The 18939-nt window shown below is 45.2% G+C and overlaps 1 protein-coding gene across 2 annotated transcripts in view; it reads left to right on the top strand.

Moving 5' to 3' along the window:
* The window catches only part of ESYT1 (extended synaptotagmin 1), a 141122-nt gene that overhangs the window by 48403 nt on the left and 73780 nt on the right, over window positions 1-18939 (top strand). For both annotated transcript variants that reach the window (XM_033937188.1, XM_033937187.1), the window contains exons 2-5: window positions 4735-4776; window positions 5837-5971; window positions 16857-16930; window positions 17838-17910. In XM_033937188.1, coding sequence (XP_033793079.1) covers window positions 4735-4776; window positions 5837-5971; window positions 16857-16930; window positions 17838-17910 — 324 coding nt within the window. The remainder of the gene's footprint in view (window positions 1-4734; window positions 4777-5836; window positions 5972-16856; window positions 16931-17837; window positions 17911-18939) is intronic.

Raw genomic sequence — 18939 nt, 5'->3', positions numbered from 1 at the left:
TCAACGTGCTCCTCGCGACCCTGCTGGCTCGCCCTCTGATGGCACTTCCTATGCGCAGCACCCGAAAGTGACATCAGAAGGAGAACCGATGCGGTCGCGAGGAGCACGTTGAAGTTCTTTCTTGCAGCAGTGAACAGCTAGAGGTACGGGGTAAGGGAAGGGGGGCACGGTGGAGGAAGAGGGGTGCTGGCACCCCCCACAACTTGGCACCTGGGGTGGACCGCCTCCCCCCTTACTATGCCACTTGAGGAAAAGTCCATAGTCTATTATTGAGAAAGACATGGGGAAAGCCACCACTTGCCCTGGATTGGTTTCATGGAATATTGCTACACCTTGGGTTTTGGTCAGGTACTAGTGACCTGGATTGGCCACTGTGAGAACGGGCTACTGGGCTTGATGGATCATTGGTCTGACCCAGTAAGGCTATTCTTATGTTCTTATCTGTATTTAATATGCTTTTATTAGCATGCCATTTAAATGAGCTGTGTGATGACGTCTACCTGAGAAGGGCTGATGCGGACTGTGTGACTTGTACTGTGAGCTTTCTGTCAAAAATTGCCCACGAGATACAGTGTTCAATGAGCATCGACATTTCTGCTGCAGTAAAATTGCATCAGTAGTCTACAGCTCATTGACAAATGTCATCTGATCTGTCAGTGCATGAGTACAAAGAAAAAAAAAAAAGCACCAAACTGCCAGTTAGAGAATGACACGGTGGCGGTTTACCCGCGGCCACCGCATTTTAGCCGCGGGTCACCCGCCGAAAACGGGGAAGAAAACTAGCAGTCGCTGCGGCGACGGGGACAAGGCCATTCACCGCCCGCGGGGCGGTGAATGGTCTTGTCCCCGCAGTGAGGCATGAAGGATCGCGCGGTCCCCGCAGCTCACACCCGCCTGCCCAATCGATTCTAGTGTTTAGCCAGCTCTCTCCCTTCTCCTCACCTTAGTTTGTAGATTTTCTTTTTTGGCGACCCGCACGCTATCAGAGAGCCGCGCATGCGCGGCTGCTCAGTGTTCAATCTTCTGCTCTGACGCAACCGGAAACAGGAAGTTGCAGCAGAGCAGAAGATTGAACACTGAGCAGCCGCGAGTGCGCGGCTCTCTGATAGCGTGCGGGTCGCCGAAAAAGAAAATCTACAAACTAAGGTGAGGAGAAGGGAGAGAGCTGGCTAAACACTAGAATCGATTGGGCAGGCGGGTGTGAGCTGCGGGGACCGTGCGATCGCTAGTGTTCCCGGCTCAAATTGGAAGGAGGGAGTGAAAGGGAAAGGGGATGAAGTCGGAAAGAAAAACCCACAGCAGGAAAGAAAGGGAAGGACTGGCAGGTGAGCCAGATGCTAGAAGCAGGGGGGGGGGAAAAGAAAGAGGGGAAAAAGCTAGATGGGGTTGAAAAGAAGAGACACACTGGTATGGAAGAGGAAGATAGGGGAAATCTGGACACAGGAAGGTAACAGAAAGAGGGGAAATTATGTGCATGGGGCATAGGGACAGAGACATAAAGGGGACATGCCATGGGGATGGTATATGGACACAGGGGGGGGCAATGGCAGATACATATGGGAGATATTAGAAATGGGGAAAATAGAAGCACAGAAGCGAGATGGTTTGTGGGGATGGGACAGGGACCGAGCTCGCAGGCTCCAGTGGCTTGCACAAATTACATTGTAACGTGCCATGAAAATAAGAGGGAGGAAGGTAGATAGATAGGCCACGCGAGAGAAGCTGAAGGGTGGTAGAAAGGAACAGATGGTAAAGGAGGGAGGGAAGGGTGGTGGTGGAAAGGAATAGGACAGACATTGAAGGAGGGTGGAGAGGAACAGACCCCGAAGGGAAATGTGGAAGACAGAATGGGAAGAAGACAGATGCCAGACTATGGGGGAACGGAGGGAAGAAGATGGGTGCTAGACCAATTGGGGGGGGGGGGGGTTAAGGGAGAGTCACAGTAACAGCAAATGGAAGACGCAGAGAGAAGACACACAGTGGATGGAAGGAATTCAATGAGAAGATGTGGAAAGCAGAAACCAGACAACAAAGGTAGAAAAAAAAATTATATTTATTTATTTATTTTTTGCTTTAGGATAAAATAGTATATTAGTTGTGTTGATAAAAATTTATAAACAAAGCCCTGCCAGCTGAACATCTCTTTCTCTAGTTCAGCAGCAGGAACTTTGATTTATAAGAAAGGAATAAGCTAAATATTACAGTACTAAGGCTTATATGGATGCAGCGGGGACGGTGACGGGGCGGTGAATGGGATGGCAGTGGCGGTGACGGTGCGGTGAAAGGGATGGCGGTGACGGTGACGGGGCGGTGAAGGGAACGGCGGTGACGGGGCGGTGCAGAGGATGGTGGGCCGGTGACGGGGCGGTGACGGGGACAGATTTTTTCCCCGTGTCATTCTCTACTGCCAGTATAGTTTTGTCATTGGATCTTCCCCCAACAATTACTGGCACCTCCCAACCTGACTGCCCTTTACCGCCTTACAGACTTACCTAAAAAAACAAAATGTCCCTGGTATCTAATACCCCCCTCCCCGACTTAAAACATCCCTGGCATCTAATACACTCCTTATCTCAGATCTGACCCCCGTTTCCCCAACTTAATTAAATTGTCCTTGGAGTTCAGGCAATTAAGAGACATTTTTTTCAGTCTTGTTATTTAATTTGCATCCCGATATTAAGGAGTATTTATAATAATAATAAAAACAGTTTATATACCGCAGGACCGTGAAGTTCTATGCAGTTTACAATGATTAAAAATGCTACAAATTGAGTAGAACTGGCAGGTTAAAACTAGTGAATAAGCGGCTCTAGAGATCAGTTATTGTGGGAAAGATTGTACAAATCAACTGCCTAAGTACTTCAGGAACAGAATGTTTTTAGGTGTCTCCTGAATTCCCCGTAAGTATTAGCAAGCATAAGTAATTGTTCCAGGTCTTTACCCCATAATGCTGCTTGATATGAGAGAAGATGTTGATGATGACTTTTGAATTTACATCCTCTAGCGGCTAGCCAGTGGAGTTACAAAGTTCAGGTGTGAGCTTCTCTTATGTCTGTTGGTTGGGAAGGAGAAAAGGTCAGTTATATATTTAGGGCTAAACCAAACAGTACCTTAAAGCAGAAACATCCGAATTTAAACTTCACACATGCCTCCATCGGCAGCCAATGTAGGAGTCGGAAGGAAGGAGTCACATAGCCAAACTTATTCAACCCGAAGATCAGTTTGACCGCTGCATTTTGCACCAGTTGTAATCGCTGCATATTCTTTTTGGGTAATTGCCAGATAGGCGATATTACAGTAGTCAAGTTGGCTCAGTATAAGGGATTGAACTAGAATTCTGAATGATGAAGCATCAAAATGTGCTCTGATGGACCGAAGCTTCCAGAGAGTAAAGAAACCCTTTCTAACCAAAGAGTCCACCTGGTCTTTCATGGTTAGGCCCTGGTCCAGTATTACACCCAAAACCTTCATAGTAGGTTGAATAGGGTAGCTAAGATTATTGATGCACAGTGATGTTTTTTGTATCAAGCGGGTGAGATGAAGCTACAAATAATTTTTTTTTTTCTGAGTTAAGCTTCAATCTAAATTCAGTCATCCATTGTTCCATCAAGTCTAGTACTTCTGTTGCCATTGGAGTAACTTCAGAGAGAGAGGTAGCGAATGGGATAATGATCGTAAAGTCATCTGTGTAGCTAAATACTTTTATCCCCAACTGGGTCAGCTGCGCACCTAATGATGACATGCAAACGTTGAAAAGCAATGGGGATAGTGATGACCAGATGGATTACTCCAGGTGTTGGAGAGATTGTAGTTAAAACATACTTGATATGTGCTGGACATAAGGAAACCTCGGAACCAGTCTAGCACCTCTCCTCTGATACCAATTGCATCTAAGCAATACCAATTGCATCTAAACCACTTCCAGGGGTAGGCAATTGCGATCCTCGAGAGCCGGAGCCAGGTCAGGTTTTCAGGATATCCACAATGAATGTGTATGAGATGGATTTGCATGCACTGCCTTCTTGAGATGCAAATCTATCTCATGCATATTTATTATGGATATCCTGAAAACCTGACCTGGCTCTGGTTCTCGAGGACCGGAATTGCCTACCCCTGACTTAGGCTAGAAGTGAACTATAAATACTAAAAATAAATAATTGAGGGGGGAGGGAAGAGACATTTGGGAGGGGTTCGCTTTAAGAAAAGCCTTTTGGTGAAAAGAGCCTGAAATTGAGTCTTAACCAAAGAGGGGAATAGAGTCTCTAGTACAGGGGTGTCAAAGTCCCTCCTCGAGTGCCGCAATCCAATTGGGTTTTCAGGATTTCCCCAATGAATATGCATGAGATCTATTTGCATGCACTGTTTTCATTGTATGCTAATAAATCTCATGCATATTCATTGGGGAAATCCTGAAAACCCAACTGGATTGTGGCCCTTGAGGAGGGACTTTGACATCCCTGCTCTAGTATTAAGAACTGAATGCTTCATGGGTAAAAGTAGTTTTTTGGCATCCCCTCTTTTTTTTCTCTCTCGGTGCTGACACAAAAGGTTAGTGTGGATCCCCCAAGCTTGAAGGCTGTGGTGGTTTTCTTATTGCTCACACCTTGCAGCAGCCTTGAGTCTATATGCTGCCTCCTGCTGGCCAGCTCGTTTATTTTCACTGTGTCCTGACATGAACAGTATCTGCTGGCAGGAAACTTGATACTGATGACTGTTCCTCTCTTTTCCTTGCAGGTCAACATTGCTGATGTGGAGAACGTTGAGTGGCTTAACAAGGTACATGCTCACCTCTCTGTACTTATCTCTGTAGTGTGAGTTCTGTGTTCAAGAAACGAAATGAGCAGAGTTTATTTTGGTGTCAGGTCAAAAGCACGCCGGGACAAAGGTGCGCCCAGACAATTGAGCGCAGCGCGTGCCGCCATGCCGCTCTAAATTACTGTTTTTAGTGCTCTGACAGGGGGGCATGGGGGGGAACCCCCCCACTTTACTTAATAGACATCGCGCCGCGTTGTGGGGGCGTTGTGGGGGGTTGTAACCCCCCACATTTTACTGAAAACTTAACTTTTTCCCTGTTTTTAGGGAAAAAGTTCAGTTTACAGTAAAATGTGGAGGGTTACAACCCCCCAAACCCCCCATAACGCCGGCATGATGTCTATTAAGTAAACTAGGGGGGTTCCCCAACAAATCCCCCGTCAGAGCCCCTAAAAACTGTAATTTAGAGCGGCGTGGCAGCGCGCGCACTTTTGTCTTTCGCGCCGTTGTCTATGAACCGTTTATTTTATAGTTGTATATTGTCTGGACTGGCATGTGGAATACGACCTGTCTATCTGCCTCTCAAGCTAGATCCTGGCTGTGGACATAGCAGCCAACCTTTCAAGAACTGTGGTGCTCTGAACCAGTTTAAGGGTGCTAAACCCAATAGAAATGACCTATTCCTGGACACAGTCGAGGAGTTTGTTCAAGCTCCCACAGAGCAAACTTCTATGGCTGTAGTGTAGATCTCACTGTCTGTCATCTATGAAAAGCTGTTTTCTGGCTGTGGAACTCACTATCTGTCTGTGAAAAGTTGATTTCTGGTTATGGCTGTCAGCATCTGTGAAAAGCTGGTTTCTGGTGCGGCTTTCTCTGTGAAAACTTAATTTCTGGCTGTGGAACTCACTGTCCGGGTGGCTGTAGAACAGCTGGTTTCTGATGCTGATCTTTCTGTCTGAAAAGCTGGTTTCTGGCTTTGCATTTTACTGGCTGCCTATAAAAGGCTGATTAGGGGTTGTGGATCTTGTCTGAATGTGTAAAGTTTCTGACTGTGGCTCTCACTGTCTTTTCCTGTACTCTGCAGATTTTAAGTCAGATGTGGCCTTTCCTTGGTCAGTACCTGGAGAAGCTGCTGGTCAACCAGATTGCTCCAATTATTCGCTCGTCCAACAATCACCTTCAGACCTTTTCCTTCACAAAAGTCAATCTGGGAGAAAAGGTAACATACGGTGGCTCCTATCTCCTGCCTCATTCATTGTTCCAGTTGCCCTTTCAGTTAGTGGTGCTGCTGTATAGCTGATGCCTCAGAGCTCTGCTTTTGTGGAATCAGTCTCTTTCCTGCTCAAGCTGACCCCCTCTGATTGCATACTTCATTTTGTGCCCTGTTTTGCTGCTGATCAGTTCCCTACAATCAGACCAGCACCTTCCAATGGCCTATCTCCCTGAGTCCCTGGTCTGTCTGACTCTCCATGCCATCTCTAGAGGAGATTTGGCAACCTAATAATGCAGGTCAACAGCTGAGCGACCCTTAGAGCTGAATTCAGCAGACCAGGGCCAGCTCAAGGGACTGTGGTGTCCTGAACCAGTTTGGATTAGGCTGGTGCCCTCCCCCAGGGTCTGGCATCTCTCCCTTTCTCTACCCCTATCAACCTGGTCGCTCTTCCCCCCCCCTCCTGCATCCCTCTCCCTGTGGGTCTGGCATTGATCCTTCTCCCTCTTTCCCGCATCTCCCAAGGTTCTGTAAACTTTGTGCAAATTATCAGCAGTAGCCTGAACACAGGCTGCTTTCGACCAGGTCCTGGGTCTTCCCTCTGCCTCCCCTCCTCCTTTGATGCCATTTCCTGTGGGCTGGATGCAGCAGAAAAAGACCCAAGGCCTGGCCGAAAGCATATACTGCCAACTCATTTACTGTTTATAGAATCCTGAGGAGGGGATGAAGATGATGAAAAAAGTGATGCCAGACCCAGGGATGTGGAAGGAAGATAGAGAGACTGAGCCAGAGGTGTAGGAGGAGGGAGAAGAGAGAAAAGAGAAAGCTTTAAACATTAGATCAGGTGAGAACAAAGGCTGGGGATCTTGGTGCCCTTTATCACCTTCTTTATGTTTTAATATCATGTGTCCTGAAGACATTGGCATCTCCATGTGTCTGGGCTGGCTGGGGGATTGCTCACATATTTGTGTATGGGAAAGCAATATTCAGAGAATGAAGAAATGAGGAGGTGCTACTTGTTAGCAGTCATATCTACGATGTTTGCAAAAGGTGCAATTAAAAAGCCATTTGTGGTCTTTGTAGCTCATTCAGAATGTGGCTGCTCACCTGCTAATGGGACATACCAAGGCACTATATCACATTATGCTCACTTCATAGCCCCGCACTGGCTTCTAATTCCATTTCCTTTTTCTTTCAGGGTTTTATTGCTAATACACAAGGTAACACTTCAAACTGCCACACATTTATCAGCAGCTTTAAAAATGTATAGGCCAGACAAGGCGTTGAGACCTGAGGGGTCCCCCGTGTCTCTAAATTCCATCGTTAGCAAGAGTATATTTTGCAGATGCAAGATCTAGTGCCCAGTCAGGTTTTCTTGATTTCCACAATGAATAAGATTGATCTGCACGTACTGCTTCTATTGTATGCAAATAGATCTCATGCATATTCATTGTGGATATCTTGAAAACCCAACTGGGGCATAGATGCACTAAAAACTTTGCTTCCAAGATTACTCTCTCCTGTCCAGCAGCAACGCAAATCCTTTGCCCGGTTTTGGTCAAAAAGCAAGTTAAATTTGCACTTCTTTTTCCTGCCAGGCTCCGTATCTCACAAGCAGAACAAACCCACAAGCGGCACAAACATTTCTGGACTCGCTTCCATCTGAGTCATCACCTTCTTGAACCGCTGTCTCTTAGGGATCAGCGCTGCTGGATTATTCTGCCTGGATTATGTGGTGTCCCGCCCAAGATTTCCTTTGATTTCTTCTGCTTTGGGAATTTCGGAATTCGGCTTTTCAAGTTCCGATGAGACTTGATGGCGACTTCTGTTGTGCCACGTGTATATGTTTTCTTTTGAAAACGTGGTGGATAGGAGATATTTTAGAGGTGCCTGCACAAGAAGGCCGGTGTGGTTATTTTGTTTCACAAGAATCTACATGTTATATGTAAACAAGTAATAACTGACACTGAGGGCAGATACATTATAGCTCATGTGGAAATTGATGGTATGCCACTTTTGGTAATTACCGTGTATGCGCCTAATACCTATGTACGATCTTTCACACACTTATAAATCATATAGTTTGAATGCCTGAGGTACTACGGATTCTGGATGAAGACTTTAATATAGTGGCAGACCCTATGATGGATAAAACTTTTCACTCTCCCCATGACCGGGTTGTTTCCACTAAAGGCCTTACTGTGCGATACGCTTGATGTTTGGGATGTTTGGCGCATGCTCCACCCACACGATAGGGACTACACCCACCTTTCTCATGCCCACAATATACACTCACGAATTGATTACATATTGGTGTCTCATGATCCGTTTGCTAAAGTTGAGGAGGCCATCTTAGGACCCACAAAAATATCAGATCCTACCCCGGTATAGTTTATCCTGCTGGTGGGTGGGTCCTTGGGTACTCCCAGACGATGGACTTTTCTCTTAGAACTTTATAACGATCCTCACTTTGCGGAATATATACGGAATAAATGGTCAGACTATAAACATAGGTCTCATCTTGCCAGAAGTTCTCAAAAATTAAAACTTACATTTCCCTCTCTTAGTGGTAAAAACAGAACCTTCAAGAGATTTAGTCATTCTTTTGCATTTAAATTAACCGAATTCTGGAATGCTTTACTGCTTACATTAAGAAATTTAGGTTCTTTTGCTTTATTCCAGAAAGCTCTGAAAACTTTTTTGTTTGCTAAACATTTTGGAAACTAACTATTCTAGTCTACTTTTCCTTGTCAAGTTTATGTATTATGTATTACACTAGTCCGGGGGTCGGCAACCTGCGGCTCCAGAGCCGCATGCGGCTCTTTTCCACCTTTGCTGCGGCTCCGGTAGTGTGTCACGCAGGCATGCAGCTTAAGTCCGGCGTCGCGGCGGGAAATAGCCATGCTGAGCAGTGAGCTCAGCACATACACAGATGAAAGCCTTGCTTGCTGATTGGTCCGGCGGCCCCGCCCCGCCGTGCCGCCGGACCAATCAGCAAGCAAGGCTTTCATCTGTGTAGTGCTGAGCTCACTGCTCAGCATGGCTATTTCCCGCCGCGACGCTGGACTTGTAAGGTGCCTGAAAAAGAAATCATCCTGGCCGGGGTCGGTGTCATGCTCCGGAGATCTACAGCCTTCCTATCTCCCTCTCCCTTCTACCTGCTTCCGGCCACATCCCCTGCTCCGCGGCTCTCTTCGGCAACTTAGCAGCAGCGATCGACACAAGCTTCTGACGTCGGGGCCTACCCTCTGCGAGTCCCGCTTGTTTCAACTTCCTTTTTCCACAAAGGCGGGACTCGTAGAGGGAAGGCCTCGATGTCGGCAGCTTGTCTTGATCACTGCTGCTGACGAGTTGCTGAGAGAGCCGCGGAGCAGGGGGGTGTTGCCAGGTGCAGGTAGAAGGGAGAGGGCCAGATGCAGGACTCGTGGGTGAGGGAGGAAAAGAGAGAGGGGAGGGAAACAAAAGGAAATATTTCATACTGGGCTGGGCTGGAGTGGAGGGAGGGTGGAAAGATTCTAGCTACAGGGTGCAGTAACAAAGGAAAAGGGGGGAAAGCTGAAAATGGAGATAGTGACACAAAGAAGAGAAAGGGTAAGCAGGACCTATTGAATAAGGATAGAGATACAGAGGGGACATGAAGAGGAGGTGAAATAGAGACATAGAAGTAATGCTGAAAAAGTGTGTGTGTGGGGGGGGGGAGATAAAGACATTGAAAGGGCAAACGGTGAACATGGCGTAAAGATAAGGACAGAGACAAATGAAGATTCTGAAAAAGTGGTGAGATAGGGATATAGGTGAGATGGACACAAAGAAGGGTGATGCTGGAAAATAGGTGGAATGGTAATTCTGACAGACACAGAAGGGAAATGCTGGATCAAGGAGAGATGGGGCTCAGGCTGGATGGAATGAGGAGAAATGCCTTGTTGGCCCGGAACTTCCTCTCCTACGTCAGAATTGACGTCAGGGAGCGGAATGCTAGTCAGCGCAACACTTCTGCAGGGAAAGCTTGGGACGGCGGTGGCTTGGGGGCTGTTCCCCGATTGCGGTGGCAGCAAACCGAGTGGCTTGGGGGACGGCACGGAGACAGAAAGAAGGGGGAACAGGGAGACAGAAAGAAAAAGTTGGGGGAGAGAATGAGGTCTGGAGGAGAGGAAACATACAGGAGGCTGAAAGAAAGGAAGAAAGATTGGATGCACAGTCAGAAGAAGAAAGTGCAACCAGAGACTCATGAAATCACCAAATAGCAAAGGTAGGAAAAATGATTTTATTTTCAATTTAGTGATCCTGTATATAGCATTAAGATAAGAAACAATATATGCAGTGTTAGATTTGTTTTATAATGGTTTTGCGGCTCCAAGTTTTTTTTTCTTTTCGAAAACGGGTCCAAGTGGCTCTTTATGTCTTAAAGGTTGCAGACCCCTGCACTAGTCTTATAGTCCGTTACATTAACGGGTGCTAGAATATATGTGTGTGTGTCTGTCTTTATTTCTTTCTCTCTCTCTCCTTAGCCGCTTTCTGTATTTCTGTCTTTCTTTTTCCTTGGCTGTCCACCACCACCCCTTGCTTGCTCCACCTGTCCATTCTCCCTTCCTTTTACCTTCCCTGTGTCCACCACCACTCCTTCACTGCTCTCCTTATTCAGCAGCAGCTCTTCTCCCTTTGTTTTACCACCCCCCTGCTAGAATATATGTCTGTCTGTCTTTCTTTCTGTCTCCCTCCCTCCCACTATCTGTCTTTCTCCCTGCCCCCTATGCAGCAGCATTTCTGTCCCCCCCTGCAGCTTTAAAAATGTCTTACTTCACCACCCTAGCACTCCTACCGCCACAGCCCAACAGATCAGGACTCAGGGAACACACGGTTAGAGTGCGCATGCGCGCTTAGCATTTTATTATTATAGATTACTGTTAACCGAGTCGAGCTGCTTTTGGTTGAAGACCCTGTCTATAAACTAACCCCCTCTTCTACGAAACTGCGCTAGCAGTTTCTAGCACGAGGAGCCACACTGAATGGCCCACGCTGCTCTCGACGCTCATAGAGTTCCTATGAGCGTCGGGAGCTACATGGGCCATTCAGCACGGCTCTCTGCGCTAGAAACTGCTAGTGTAGTACGTTTTTGCGATTTTATTCTGGGAGTCTGCCAAAGCGGTCCTCTGAGGAGATATTATAGCCACAAAAGAGGGGTCAGAGATCAAGAGATTGTATGCTTAGGACATCAATTAGTGCGACTCCAAAAGCAATGTGGCACAGGCCCTGTTGCGGACTCAACTATTGGCCACCCAAGCTGCTCTTAATGAGCTCTTACATCAACTTTCGAAAAAAGTCTGCCTTATACTATCGCTATCAGCTTTATAAGCATGATCAGAAAAGTGGGAAGTTATTAACCAATTTAATTAAAGGGGGGCAGAGATACAAAAAAATTTTACTTTGGAAACTTCGGGGGGGCTCCATGATAAAGAAAGAAATGCCACCTTTCGAGACTATTACATAAACCTGTATAAATTGGATTCTAAGAATGAGGGATTAGATCCTGACATCTATCTTTTTTTTTTTTTTTAATTCTTTATTGATTTTCAAATTTTGACAGTGCAATACAAATATATTAAACATGAGCATTATACATAACGCACTTAAAATACACAAAATTAATACATTACCAATCCTTTTCTCCCTCCCTTCCTCACATAACTATTACACTGCACATGCATATATTATTGCAATATTATAGATAAATACCCTTAGCAAACCCAAATACCTTCCTCTCCCCCCATCCCCCCTGGATGTGTAAGGAATCTGTAAAAAGGGAGATACCTGACATTCATATCAATTCAACATATGCAGTCAATGGGCTCCACACCTTATTGAATGTCATACTAGACCCCAAACATTCCGCATTCATTCTCTCATATTTATACATGGAACAAATATTTGACCACCTAAATGTGTAATTCAGTCTGTCGTAACTTTTCCAGTTACGTGTAATCATCTGGATGGCTATCTGACATCTATCTTGAGAATATAGACCTTCCCTCTTTAGGTCTAAATTGAATTGCCTTTTCACTGATGATGAAGTACTTTGGGCTATTACTCAGAGTTTGCTCCATAAGAGTGCAGGCCCAGATGGCTTTAAAGCTGAATTTTATAAACTTCTAAAGAATGATATAACCAAGCCATTGGCAGCCACATTCAATAATACCAATACTAGAGAACTTCCAACAACCTTAGGGCTTTCCAATATCATTGTATTCCCTAAACCGGGGAAGGACCCTATATACCCCTCCTCATATAGGCCGCATATTGTTACAGTGCTTATTACAGAGAGTGTCACTTTCGGAATATTCTCAGAGCATATATATCTCAGGTATATTATACAGTATCATATGGGGGGAGTAGATTCCTCCCTATGTACTAAACGTGGTACACAAATTAATGCTTGCTCATGCTGTGTGGTTTTGCTCAAGTGTGCATGGAATATTGCTACTCCTTGGGTTTTGGCCAGGTACTAGTGATCTAGATTGGCCAACGTGAGTACGGGCTTCTGGACTTGATGGACCCAGTAAGGCTATTCTTATGCAACATTTTTGGGGGTCATCTTTTTCACTATCTGGGTGCATTGGTTGGGAGAATGTTAATCTCTACTCTTAAAGGTGTTCTCTTTGGGTACTTCAGGGTTGGGGGTATACACTCTATGAGTTGTCACTTATTTACCTAAAAAGCATCTATTGTGGGCATGAAATGTTTATTTCACATGTGGGTACAGGATGTGCCACCCTCTTTCTGGCAATGGAAAGATTTGATGGTTTGTTTGATGACATGGGAAACTAGCGATGCTTGCCTGACTTTCAAAAGGAAGAAACACTTTTGGTCTGTCTGGAAATACTATGGGCCTCTTCTACTAAACTGCGTTAGTGGTTTTAGCGCAGGGAGCCGTGCTGAATGGCCCGCGCTGCTCCCGACGCTCATTTAGTTCCTATGAGCGTCGGGAGCAGCACGGGCCATTCAGCGCGGCTCCCCGCGCTAAAACCACTAGTGCGGTTTAGTAGAAGAGGGGGTATATTGTCTTACTTCCTCCTAAATCTCTTAGTCTGATGCTTAATAAATTAAATCTGTGATTGGGTTGGGAGACTGTTTGAGACACATTGATATATCATCTTTTTCCTTTTTGGATGTTTCTGCTATGGGAGGATAGGGAGGGCTGCAGAGGTTTACTTTCAGGGGTTAGGGGGTTTCAGGGGCTGAAAGGGTTAGGCTTTATATATATATATATATATATATATAATATTTTCTGTTTTGAAATCCTGTGCTGTGGTTTATATTCCGCTTTCAAGCTGTATTTTGTATTACTGGATTTCTAATAAAACAGACTTTTCTGTAATATACAAACACTGAAGTCACGATGAAAAATGTTTGCCCAAACTGGTGGAAAAGCTTAACTTAGCGTGTTTCTTTTCCACCAGTTTGGGCAAAGTTTTTTCTTTGTGACTTCAGTATTTCGATCTTTTATACCAAACTACAAAACTTTCTGACCCCTGATGCAGGCGAAGATGCCACAACACGGTCCATGTCGGGTCCATCATTAAAGTAGAGTTACCTGGAACTTGAAAGCCCTTTGTGCATTTTTTTGGCGTTTCCCTCTTCTTTTCTACATTCTGCCATCTTTGAAAGATTTGAAAGATGACAGCAGCAGAGGCAGCAGTGATCAGATCTCAAAGGTTGAAAAAGTGACATCGAAAGCTAGAAGGATTCTAGGTTGCATAGGGAGAGGTATGGCTAGTAGGAAAAAGGAGGTATTGATGCCCCTGTATAAGACTTCGGTGAAACCTCATTTAGAATATTGTGTACAATTCTGGAGGCCGCACCTTCAAAAAGATATAAAAAGAATGGAGTCGGTCCAGATGAAGGCTACTAAAATGGTATGTGGTTTTCATCATAAGGCGTATGGGGACAGACTTAAAGATAATCTATATACTTTGGAGGAAAGGCGAGAGAGGGGAGATATGATAGAGACATTTAAATACCTACGTAATGTAAATGCGCATGAGTTGAGTCTCATTTGAAAGGAAACTTTGAAATGAGAGGGCTTAGGATGAAGTTAAGAGGTGATAGACTCTGGAGTATTCTAAGGAAAATATTTTTTTTACAGAAAGGGTAGTAGATGCGTGGAACAGGTGGTGGAGACAGAGACTGTGTCTGAATTCAAGATGGTCTGGGATAGGCACGTGGGATCTCTTGGAGAGAAAAAGAGATAATGTCAGGGCTGAATTAATCAATAGGCACACTAGGCACGTGCCTAGGGCCCGAAACTGTGAGGAGAGCCTGCTGAAGGAGGACGACTCACCTTGCCATCAACGGTAATGGGCCCCCCTTCCCGGCATCAATGGCAATGGGCCCCCCTCCCAGCATCAACCGCAACCGCAATGGGCCCCCCCTCCTGGCATCAACCGCAATGAGCCCCCCCCCTCCCGGCATCAACCACAATGGGCCCTCCCTCCCAGCATCAACCGCAATGTAACCGGATGTGTTACTGGAAGATCACGCAATGACTGCTTTTGCCGGTCCATCCCCCTTCGACGTCACTTACTTGCTGCGGAAGAAGTGATGTCGGAGGGGGATGGACCGGCAGAAGCAGTCATCGCGGGACCTTCCAGTAAAAGATCCGGCTGCATTGCGGTTGATGCCGGGAGGGGAGCCTGTTGCCGTTGCCAGAGGGGGGCCCGTTGCTGCGGGGGGGGGGGGGGGGGCTGTTGCTGCAGGGGGACCGTTTCCGTCAGCTGTTATAATGCTGCTTTTGGGCAAAGGAGCTCAGAGGGCAGAGCCAGCAGCAATGTTTGGAGGGGAGAAAGAAGCATGGAAGGGTGATGGAGGAAGAGAAACATGGCAGGATGGTATGGAAGGGTGGTGGAGGAAGAGAAAGGGGACAGGGTGGTATGGAAGGGTTGTGAGAAGGATGGTTTGGAAGGGTGGTGGAGGGAGAGAAAGGGGGCAGATGCTGATGGAATTGTGTGCATGGAAAGGGAAGGATACTGGATGGAATTGGGTTGAAGGGAAAGAAAGGGGGCTGATGCTGATGGAAGTGGGGGTAAGGGAGAGGAGAGAGTGAAATGCTAGACCATAGGAGTGTGGGAGAGGGAAGAAGAGAGGAGAGAGATGCCAGATCATTGGAGGAGGGAATGGAAGAAGATGGATGCCAGACCAATGAGGGTGAAGAGAAAGATGGAAGGGGAAGGCATACCGTTTCTGGAAGTGGCACAGAAGGACAAAAGATGAAAGGAAGATATTGACAAGAAGATGAGAGCAGAAACCAGACAAGACAAAGGTATAAAAAAAATTCTATTTATTTATTTTTTGCTTTAGGGGACATGCATCGCTGTTTCTGTGGTGTTGCATTGTATCAGAGTCCAGCTTCTTGGAGGTTTTATTTAACCTTTGTCTAGGTATTTCTATTTTATTCCCCCCTTTTACAAAACTGTAGAGCATTTTTTTAGCATGGGCCATGGCTAAAAACCATACAACAGATTTGTAAAAGGGACGAGAGGTTAGTTTGTGATTACATATTCCATACTAGGTGAAGGTGTTTTCTGTGACCTGTTTGTATGAAAGACATGGTTTTTTGTTAGCATTGACTAGCCTTGTTTGGCAAAATGCATCAGGCATTGTTCTTGGGAGCACCTTGAATTAACCTGATTTGAATCTCCTTATTTTCTGCCAATCTTCTTTTATTTCATGTTGGATTCTTTGGTGGACTGCTTGCCTTGTTGTTTCGTTGCAAGTTAACATACATGGAGTGGAACGTACTAGAGGAGTTACAGATTTGGTTGTTTATACATATGGGTTACAGTTGGTTGATGTAGAGTGAGCAGTTGAGAGGCGTTGTAAAATTGGTTATTTATATAGACTTATATTTCAGATAGTATTATCGCTTTACAAATATTTGAACACTTTTATATATGCATGGAAAAGGTTCAGGGTTAAAGTCCTGGCTAAGTAGGTGGGAAGAGAAGGAAGGGGGATTTTTGGGGATTGCATAGAAGAAAAACTGTTCACTGGTATGCTAATCTTTGTTTTGAATTTAAAAAAAAAAAAGAAATACAAGTGGAAATAAAGAAGTAAATAAGAAAACAGATAAATGGGGGCGGGACATGGGTGGGTTAGGGGCGGGGCAGGGCCAGGGGGGCCTAGTGTACTTGTGTGCCTAGGGGCCCTCGAAGAATTAATCCTGCCCTGGATAATGGTTACTGTGGATGGGCAGACTAGATGGGCCATTTGGCCTTTATCTGCCATCATGTTTCTATGTTTCATTCCTGTCTTTACAAATGGGTAGAAGGTGAGTAGGTTGGAGGAGTGTCTGGAGGAAATCGAGGACTGTCTGGAGGCTTGACAGGGACTGTCCTAGAGGTTTGCAGGGGCCACCATTGGTTCACAGGCCTTAGATTGATAAACAATGCCATATATAGTTGGGTTTTCAGAATATCCACAATGAATATATATAAGGTAAATGTACATGTAATAAGTCTCCAGAGTATGCAAATTTATTTCTTGCGTATTTACTGTGGGTATCTTGGAAATCTGACTGGTTGTGGGGGTTCTAGGACAGGTTCTGGAAACTTATCTTTGAATTTTCTAGTTGTCTAAAGTAGGGTTGCCCTAATTCAGTTATTCTCGAGGGCTACAATCTAATCAGGTTTCCATAATTTCCACCATGCATATGTATGACAACTATTTGCATGCTGTTCAGGCAGTGCATGCAGACAAACCTTTCGTATATTCATGCTGGAAATCATGAATGAGTTGTGGCCCTCCAGGAGCAGGATTTGGCACCCCTGGTGTAATGTTTAATAAAGTGTCCCAATGAGCATGTCCCTGTTTGGGGGATTCATTCTCTGCCTCTCTCTTTCAGCCAATAAAAGTGGTTGGAGTGAAGGTGCACACAGAGATGGACAAGAAGCAGATTCTGCTGGACCTGCATATTAGGTGACCATACCTCATTGCAATATGACTCTTTCAGGGCTGTGTCTTCTGGCCCTCAGCTGAAACAATGCAGAGAAATTATAAGCTCTTATTGCAGAGTACAGGGGTTTCCCACCTACAGAAGTAGTGTAATAGTTAGAGCAGAAAACTGAGGACCAGAGGAGCCCAGCAAAAATCTCACTACTATTCTTTGTGACTCTGAGCAAATCACTTAACCTTACAGTGTCTCAGTTACAAATTTTAAATTGTAGGTCCTCTAGGGACAGGGAAATAACTCATCTTGAGCTATAGCCGAAAATAGGGTTGCCAGATCTGTTCAAGAAAAAAAAAGACATGTGGCCCCACCCTGTTCTTCTCCAGCCCCGCCCCCCCCAAACCTCATCTCTTCTCCTTCCCCGAGTCCGGGCCAGTTCTGGAGGGCTTCCAAGCATGTGTGGATATGACATAATGACATCTTCAAGTTGCATCCACACACAGGGCCTCCAGACACAGCCCTGAGCTTGGGGCTTTCCAAAACCCAGACACACTACTGGATTTTGAAAATCTATCTGGACACCCTGACAGTCCTCTAAAAGTAACCCTAGCTGAAAAGAAGTGTGAGCAACATCATGTCCCCTATTTATAGACTCTATTCTTCTGCATCATTCCCCCTACGGCACCTCCTCCTGGGAGAAGCTGGAGCTGGGAGTTTCCCCAAAGCCAATACTCATATACTGTCTCCTTCTAGGAGAGGCTTGAAGCTGCCTGATCCGTGAGTGCCCTTAAAATCAATCATAACAACTGAGAAATGGGGAAAATTTGGAAGGGAGGTTAAAAAAAAGTGATGTGATGGGAAGGCATGAAGAGACTTTGAGGAAATATGAGCTGGGTATATTTACTGTATGTCTATGAATTTATCTTTTCGTTCCAGTTATGCTGGAGATGTTGAAATCAATGTGGAAGTGAAGAAATTCTTTTGTAAAGCTGGAGTGAAAGGGGTGCAGGTCAGTGAAATTGCATTGTGGGGACATAAGCAGAGCTAGGGAAGTAGCTCTCAGGAAATTGTAGAAGATTAGATTGGAAGGGATGTGCATTAGGAATAGGAGTATATATGGCTCCAGAAAAAGGAGAACGGATATTTCAATCTGTCCTCCTTTCTTCTATTGTTTTCAATGAAAGTAAAAACCAGATGTCGCAATCCACCCTCTTTTCTCTGGAGTAAGTTACCCAGTTCCAGGCTGGAGACTTTTTGGCCAGTCCTGGTTTTGAACTTAAATCCCAAAGCAGTGTGGGATTTGTAGTGCCTGATCCTGTCCTTAATAGGTTTTTAGCAGATCAAAGAAAATTAAAACCACCTTTCCTTATGTTCTTACCTGTCATGTTTCTTTTCCATTTCATATTGTAGTTCTTTCCCTTTTTCCTATTGTATCTGTAAATTTGTATGTCCTATCTGTGTTACTTTATGTAATGGTCATTATAAAATAAACTGTTTTTTTTAATTGTACACCTGTATAGGTGATTTAACACATTTTTAATAAAACTTGGCAACTTTGAAGTTAATGTTGCAAGTCTAATAACGCAGCAAGATAGAGTGGTCAGAAATTCAAGTCTGTCCCCAAATCTCCAGCCTGGAACTGGGCAATTTAGAATGTCTTAATCTGGCTTTCCCCACCACTGTTCCTTGTGACCTTGGTACAAACTTAGACTGTAAGCCCTCTGGAGCAGGGAAATACCTGCAGTACTTGAATTTAGGAGTGTGTGGCGCGGTGGTTGAAGCTACCGCCTCAGCACCTTGGGGTTGTGGGTTCAAACCCCGCACTGCTCCTTGTGACCCTGGGCAAGTCACTTAATCCTCCATAGCCCCAGGTACGTTAGATAGATTGTGAGCTCACCGGGACAGATAGGGAAAATGCTTGAGTACCTGATTGTAAAACCGCTTAGAAAACCTTGATAGGCGGCATATAAAATCCTAATAAACTTAAAAAAAAAAAAAATTGTAACTCACTTTGAGCTCAGATTTGGAAAAAGTACAA

Source organism: Geotrypetes seraphini, chromosome 3 (assembly GCF_902459505.1).
Source record: "Geotrypetes seraphini chromosome 3, aGeoSer1.1, whole genome shotgun sequence".
Lineage (NCBI taxonomy): Eukaryota > Metazoa > Chordata > Amphibia > Gymnophiona > Dermophiidae > Geotrypetes > Geotrypetes seraphini.
This window is presented reverse-complemented; position numbering and strand designations above follow the sequence as displayed.